This window comes from Hyaena hyaena, unplaced genomic scaffold (assembly GCF_003009895.1).
Source record: "Hyaena hyaena isolate Hyena2069 unplaced genomic scaffold, ASM300989v1 scaffold_886, whole genome shotgun sequence".
Lineage (NCBI taxonomy): Eukaryota > Metazoa > Chordata > Mammalia > Carnivora > Hyaenidae > Hyaena > Hyaena hyaena.
Window position 1 is genome coordinate 675,123 of NW_024081520.1, and position 7,302 is coordinate 682,424.

The window sequence follows — 7,302 nt, forward strand, 5'->3', positions numbered from 1 at the left end:
ATCCTGTTTGTCCAGCCATCAGTACTGAGCACCTGCCTTCAGCACTGAGCACCTGCCATCAGCACTGAGCACCTGCCATCAGCACTGAGCACTTTTTAGTCACAAAACTAAAAAAGCCTGTCCTCATGGAGTGTGTTTTCAGGGCAGAGAAAACAAACGTCATGTGACAGGAAGTCTCCCTGCTTTGAGTGCCAACAAAGAGGTCAAGTCACCTGAGGAAATGGAGGGAGGGGGCTGGTTACCAGGCCAGCGAGGGTGCAGGGGCGCAGGCAGAGAGGCCAGCCGCCCGGAGTGAGGCGGCCGAGCTGGGGCGAGGGGGCTGGGGGCAGCCCTGCGCTTCACCCTAGCTGGGCGAGGTGAATGGACTCGAGGGCTGTGAGGGCAGAAGGGGGGGATGGGAGGTGGCTGCTGGGCCCCGAGTAAGTGGAAGCACAGACATCCCGTCAGTGAAGACGAGGGCGGCGGGCAGGAGACGGGACTGGACCGTGCAAACAGCACACGGCACCGGGGTGGAAGGGAACGAGGCGCCGGGCAGACAGCTCTTTCCAGAGTCCTGCACCCAAAGGACAGGCGGGGAGGGGCTGGCTGCAGGAAGTCTCCTGTTAGAAGAAACTGCTCTCGTGCTGCTGAGAACACCAGCCCACCGCGGACACGGAGGCAGGCTGGTGACACTGGCTCAGAGCGGACCGCAGGCTGGGGACCAGGCACCCCGGGGGCGGGGGAGCGGCGTGCTGCTCGCCTTCCTTTCCTCTCCCAACAACTTTTTTTGAGAGGGAATTCACATACCATCAACGCCACCCTTCGAACACACACAGCTCGGTGTTTTCGTGCGGTAACAGTCACGCTTCCTGCCTCTGCGCACCTGCCCTTTCTGGACGTTTCATGTAGGTGGCATCACAATGTCTGGCACTTTTGCCTGGCTTCTCTCAGTGCCCTGCTTTTAAGGTTCATCCATGTTGTGGGGAGGACAGAAGTCTACCGTCTACTGATGGACACGAGCGGTTTCCACCCTTTGCTGCTAAGAACGCCCGGCTGTGGGCCTTCATGTCCAGATGGTCCTGCCCAGTGGGCCCGGGTCTTTGGTGCTTTCCTCCCGTTCTGCACCCACCTGAGAGCCGAGAAACATCCAACTGGCTTGCAGTGCACCCGCAGAGACCCCCCCTTCAAAGAGCCCAAAGCACGGGGGCGGGGGCTCAGTGCCTGGGGGTGAGGAAGGCCTTCCTGAAGAAAGGGTGAGACAAAAGCCAAAGGGGGTGGTGGCCACTGAGCCCGTGGGGTGGGGTGGGGGGGCATACAGTGCTCAGGCTCCAAGCAGGGGTGAGTGAGGCCACAGGCCTGGCCCCGAGAGGACCCTGGGGTGCAGCAGGCCGGGGAGGTGAGGAGAAAGGAGCCCACCGTGGCCTGGCCGGGAGCGTGTCAGGAGCAGATCCCCCTTAGGCCACAGCTGGGGAGCCCGGGGAACCCCGAGTGCGCTCCGGCGTTGGGTCCCGGCCTGGGCCCCACGAGGAGCGAATGGCAAACCCGAGGGGTCCCCAGACGGAGTGAGGGGCCCCGGCGAGGCCAGCCGCGGCCTGCACTGCTCAGGGGCGGGGGTGAGGGGCGGCCTGGGGAAAAGACGGGGCCTGGCTGGGGCCCAGACCAGCGCCTTCACTAGGGGCGCGGGCACCCGCGCGGCGTCCGACCACAGGGCCGGGGGACCAGGGCCAGGCGCGCTGGCAGGTGCTGCCCCTCCCGAGACTCCTCCGGGGGCCGCCTGTTTCCACGCCTCCGACCCCCACCTCAGCACCAGGAGAAGCCCCGGCCCTGGGGGAACCCCCAGCCCTAGGGGAACCCCCGCCTCTCGGCCCCTCTCGAAGGCGCGTGGAAGCGGGGGTCGGGGATAGTCTCCGGCGCCCCCGGGACAAACACGCACCGGCTCCCACCCGGGCCAACCCGTCGCGATGGCAGGGCCCGGGGATCGCAAACCCCTATCCTACCGCGGGTGGAGTCCGAGCTCGCACCCCTCGGCCCCGCCCCGCGTCGCCCCAGCAGCCGGGCTCACGGCCCCTTTAAGGACTTGCTGCGCCCGCCCGCTGCCTATTTCTCCCTCGCCTGGGCGATCCCGACCCTCCGGGAGCGCGCCTGCGTCACCGCGCAGACCTCGGCCCCACCCCGGCGCTCGCACCGCCCAGGGTCAGGGAGAGCCACCGGCTGCCGAGCTCGGGGGCACGTGACAGGAGGCAGGGTGGCTTCCGCCGGAAGGGGCGGGCTAAGGTGACTGCAGTCCCCTCGCGCCGTAGGTGAGGTCGTCGCTGCTCTGACCTTCGTCCCCGCGCTGCCCGTGGCAGGGCGAGCCAATGACTGAACTGATCTGGGGCACGTGACAGGGGCGGGCTCTCCGCCGGAAGGGGAGGAGCGAGGCGAGCGGCCTGGTTTCGCGGTATGTGTCGCGGCCGTCGCGATGCCGGCGAGGGGCTGCGGCCCCACCGGAGTTCCGAGGGCAGGCCCCTCCCCTCCCCCACGCCCCGCCCGGCCCTCACCCGACCTCCTCCCCAGGACGCGCGCCTCCCGCCGGGACTCCCGGTCCCCCTGCTTCCCCCGGGACACCGCCCTTCCCTTCCTCTGGAAGGGGTGCCGTGCCCTCCTCCTCGCTGCACACCACCCCCAGGGACACCACCCCTTCTGCCCCCCTCCCCCCAGACACCGCTTCCTCGTCGTCTTTTCACCCCTTCCCATCCGCTTTCTCCTTGGGACACCGCCCCCGCCTCCCCTCCTGCCGGGACGTGCCGCCCTCCCTGAACACTGCCCTCTCCTCCCTGGGATGCCCCCTTCTGTCCTTGGCTGTGGTGCGCTGGCAGAGCGCCCCGGAGGGGTCCGCAGCCGGGGAGACGCTGGGAGGGTGCTCGCCTCCGCAGCTCCCTGCGTCTGGACGCGTGTGTTGAGTGGGGCCCGTGTGCACCTGCGGGCCGCCTCCTGCCAAATAAACCCACCCTGCAGCTGGCCGCCTCCCCGGGGCCTCTCCCCCCGGCCCGCATCCTCCCCTCCCCTTTGTGCACATGTGCCAGGTGCTTGGCGTCGCAGTGCTGGGTTGACGCGCCTCTGCTAGTCTGCCCTGGACGTTAGGCTCTTCCCCAAGGGGCTCTTTCGTTACCGAAGTCTGTAGCGACTCACCCTTTGCAGACTCTCAAGGCTGCCTCGTGCTTGTGAGTGAACACGTTGGAAAAGGAAAAGGCACCACCGTCACATTTGGGAAAAGCTAATTTAAATTTTACTTGGACCGTCGTGTTCCGTCGGTAACACGTGTTGCTGAACACCCTTTGCTGCAGCCTCTCTCATCTGTGTGACCGTAGAGCTCCAGAATTAATAGTTTGTTGTTGCACTTTTCCGTTGGCCGTGCCCGGAATATCACCTTGAGTTGTTATATTTCAGCCTCCAGGCCATCTCCCAGAGGCAAGGGCTGGGGAGCCCAGCCTTGCAGCCCCCCTGGAATGGCCCAGGAACTCGTGGAGCGCAGTACACATTTAATGACATGGAGAACTGTGAAGTCCTAGGGGTCACGTCCCACCTCTACCGTACACATTTCTAGATATGGATCAGACGCTTTCCAGGTTGGTAGAAGAGCTCACGACTTCAGGAGAACCTCAGCTGAACCCCGAGAAAATGAAGCAACTGAAGAAAATTTGCAAGTATGTCCTTGGGTTCTGCATGTCATGCCACTCGGCTGGCCCAGCGAGCCCATGCCACCTGGCAGATTGTAGGGCTTCCCCCAGGGCCAGGCCTTCCGCCACCTGTGTGTCCCAGCCCTCTCCCGCCCGCCCCCACAATCCCCCCTCCGGATCGCCACTCCGGAGGTGGCATCCCAGGGCCTGCAGTGGCCGGGCCTGGCAGGTGGCCCCAGGGTAGGGCAGCGTGTTGTGAACACCTTCTAAAGGCTGTCAGTTGGGTCTGTTGAGAGTGTAAGTCGAAATTTGCTGATTGTCTTTTTTCTGCGTCTACAAAACAGGGAATTTTAAGTGACTACATAGTGAAGTCTTTGCACGTTGACAAGGTGTGCAGCTCAGGTTTCAGCGTATGTCCCAGAAAACTCCAGAACAGCAGTGGGTTTCTTTGCAGGGGAGCTAGCTGGGGAGAGCGACAGGGGACAGGTCCCAGAAGCCCTGTGGTCTTTCCCTTTTGCTTCAGTCACGTGGCTGCACCTGCAAGAGGCTGGGGGCTGTGGCCCCCGTTGGGATGGAGTTCGCCCAGGCTTTCTGTGACGGGCCAGATGGGGAATATTGCAGGCTTTGCAGGCCATAAGTGCCCTGACTGCTCAGCTGTGGGCGGTAACGGTGAACGAGGGGAAGGCGCAGCCGTGGTCGTGTCCCAATAAAACTTTATGGGCACTGACACCGGATCTCGTGATTTTTACGTGTCATGAAGTATTATCCTTTTGATTTGTTTTAGCCATTAAATGACGTAAAAACCATTCTTGGCTCTTGGGTCTTGCAGAAACAGGCAGGGGCCCGAGGCAGCGGTCTGTCCGCCCTGCTGTGGACGGAGGGGAGGGGTTTGGGAGACAGTGCGTCCCCACGCAGAGCACTTAGCAAGGGGACCTCAGTGGCGGGCACTCGGCAAGCATGGCTGCTGTCTCCAGGTCTTCCGAGGAGCAGCTGAGCCGCGCCTACCGCCTGCTCACGGCCCAGCTGAGCCAGGGGCATGCCGAGATCCGCCTCTCCGCCTTCCAGATCGTGGACCAGCTCTTCACCCGGTCTCATCAGTTCAGGGTGCTGGTCGTTTCCAACTTCCAGGAGTTCCTGGAGCTCACGCTGGGCACCAACCACGAGCAGCCCTTGCCGCCCCCCAGGGAGGCGGCCCAGAGGCTGAGGCAGGCGGCCACCCGGGCAGTCCAGGAGTGGAACGGAAAGTACGGCGCCGCCTACAAGAAGCTCGCCTTGGGCTACCACTTCCTGAGACACGGCAAACAGGTGGGCAGGCCTGCCCAGCCCCTCGCTGCTGGCCAGCATTATGGAGGGGCTCTGGGAGGGGACAAGCAGCTGTAAGAGGGGGACATGGAGTGGAGCCTCGGGTCCTGCCTTCCACAGAAAGCGGAAACGAGGGAAAGGAGTCCGCTTCTCAGACCCCGAGCTTGAGTCCTGCCTGGGTCTGCTTGGGCTCTGGTGGTCCTGGCTGCATGAGACTGGCCAGGACCGGCTCCTGCTGCAGCCTGGAGTCCAGGGCCCCCTCCCCACTGGCTGGAGCGGCATGCTGCTTTCCCATGTGGGTGTGCTTTTCTGGAAGCGCTGCCGGCCCTTATCCTGGTGGGGACCAGTCATTGCTGATGAGTGCGTCTCCTCGCGCGCGGAGACACTGGACCCCCAGGGCACAGAGGGCCGGTGCTGACATGCCTTCTCCTGGGCTTCTGTGATTTACTGCGTTTTCCTCGTGTCCTGCATAGTCCTGTCTGATCAACTTCAATTCCTCAGGTGGATTTTGAGGATGTGAACGCGCGGACTCTGGCAGAAAGAAAGCGGGAGGAGGAGAAGCAGAAGCGCTTGGACAGAATCTACAGGGAGAGGTGTGAGCGGGCCATCAAGGACATGGAGGGTGAGTTCTCCTGCCATGGGGGCCGCAGGTGGGCGGACGAGCCGAACTGACCTTGGCAGCAGCCCCCAGCCTGGTCCCCAGGAAGCTCCGGCGGGCCCTCCTTTCCTGCGCCCCCTGGTGGTGCTGCCTGAGAACGATGTTTCCCCGTAAAGGTCCCTGAGCTGGGACGAGGGACAGCTCTTGCTGGCAGCCCTATTTCTGAAACCTGACCCTTTTTTCTGAGCAGCTGGCCCTTTCCACAAGGGGCAGCCAGGGTGAGAGGAACTCAGGAGGAAGGCCCCAGCTGGAGGCACTTTAGGGCCCCGAGGCGGGTGCTGGTGCGGCCCTGGGGAGGGCCCTGCTGGGCACCAGCCAGCCAGAGCTGCGTGCTGGCGTGCTGTCCGGCTGGGGAGTCCTGACGGCTCTCAGCTGGCCGCTCTCTGCCAGAAGTTCTGCCCACCGTGGTACATCCCGGCAGAAGCGCCCACGGGCCTCCCGGCAGAAGTCCAAACATGAGGGTGTTACTGAGGACAGCCCTCAGCAGGCACTTGGCAGCTGCATAGCCGGGTGGTTTCTAAGCCGTGGCAGAGCCTCCGCGCACCCACTGCTGGCCTCTGCCAGGAGCAGGAAGGAGGGGGCCGGAGTCCAGGCGGGCAGCCAGACCCGTGGAACGCATCGCCACCTGGCCCTCCATTGGCCTCTGACCACGAGCTGTACCCTGGGGTGAGGTGCTGCTGCCTGGCATCGTGACTCAACAGGCAGTTCCCGCGTCTTTGCAGAAATGTCTGCCGAAGCCCGGTGCTGCCTCACGGAGGTGGAGAGCTGCTTCAGGCTGCTGGTGCCATTCGACTTTGCCACGGGCCCAGGGGCCACCTTGCCCGCCGTGGCGTTCGGTGCTTCTGGGGAGGGCACCCCGTGTCCGGCTGACGCCATGAGGCCTGGGGACGAGGAGCCCTGCTGCAGCAAGAGCCTGCTTGCCTGCGCCCGGCCTCCCCCTTCCCGGACCGCGGGGGCCTCGGGGGAGGACCAGGAAGACGAGGAGGGGGAGGAGCTGGAGCACAGCGACAGCAGCGACGAGGACGGGTTTGTGCGGCGCCATGGACTGGGCTCCCACAAGTACACGCTGGACGTGGAGCTCTCCTCAGGTGACTCCTGGCTCCTGGGGGCTGGCTGTGGACCCCAGGGATGCTAGCAAAGCTCAGACTTCTTAGGGCCATTGGCAGAGCTGCTACTTCAATTGGGGTCCGGGGTGACTTGAGGCTCTGGGTCCCGTGGCCGCACCCCAAGATCCTCCTGGAGAGGGGCGGGTGTGGCAGCAAGGGCGGGGCTGATGCCGCAGGTGACCTGGGGCCCCGGGGAGGCTGTCGTGCCTGGTCCCAGGCTCATCGGGATCAGAGGGTGGCTCTCCACTCTTTGGAGAGGAAATGTGGCTGGAGAGTAGCTTCTCACCACGTCTGTGAGGACGCAGGTGTGCTGTGCAGGGCCCAGCATGGCCTGGCTCCCCGTGTGGGGTGTGGGTGGCTTGAGAGGCCCTCAGGGATGTTCACGGAGGAAGGGCAATCGGTCGGAGCTGTGTGAAGACCTGTCACCCCCAGGCATCTTGGGCCCTACCTGCCCCAAGGAGCTGCCTGCTGTCTGGCTGGGCCTGGGGGGCAGGAGGGGGGTGCCCAGCTCTGGGAGACCTGGGGGGCGGGAGGGGGTGCCCGGCTGCGGGAGGCCTGGGGGGCGGGAGGGGGTGCCCGGCTGCGGGAGGCCTGGGGG

General features: G+C 64.5%; 1 protein-coding gene across 2 annotated transcripts in view; it reads left to right on the forward strand.

Moving 5' to 3' along the window:
* The first annotated feature begins 2,386 nt into the window (after window positions 1-2,386).
* Window positions 2,387-7,302, forward strand: part of UVSSA (UV stimulated scaffold protein A) — a 25,677-nt gene continuing 20,761 nt past the window's right edge. The window contains exons 1-5 of one of the 2 annotated variants that reach the window (XM_039220408.1): window positions 2,387-2,419; window positions 3,409-3,665; window positions 4,613-4,943; window positions 5,442-5,562; window positions 6,321-6,686. In XM_039220408.1, coding sequence (XP_039076339.1) covers window positions 3,568-3,665; window positions 4,613-4,943; window positions 5,442-5,562; window positions 6,321-6,686 — 916 coding nt within the window. In that variant the 5' untranslated portion in view covers window positions 2,387-2,419; window positions 3,409-3,567. Of the gene's footprint in view, window positions 2,420-2,443; window positions 3,666-4,612; window positions 4,944-5,441; window positions 5,563-6,320; window positions 6,687-7,302 lie in introns of those variants that run through there. The other variant, XM_039220407.1, reaches the window with a different exon arrangement.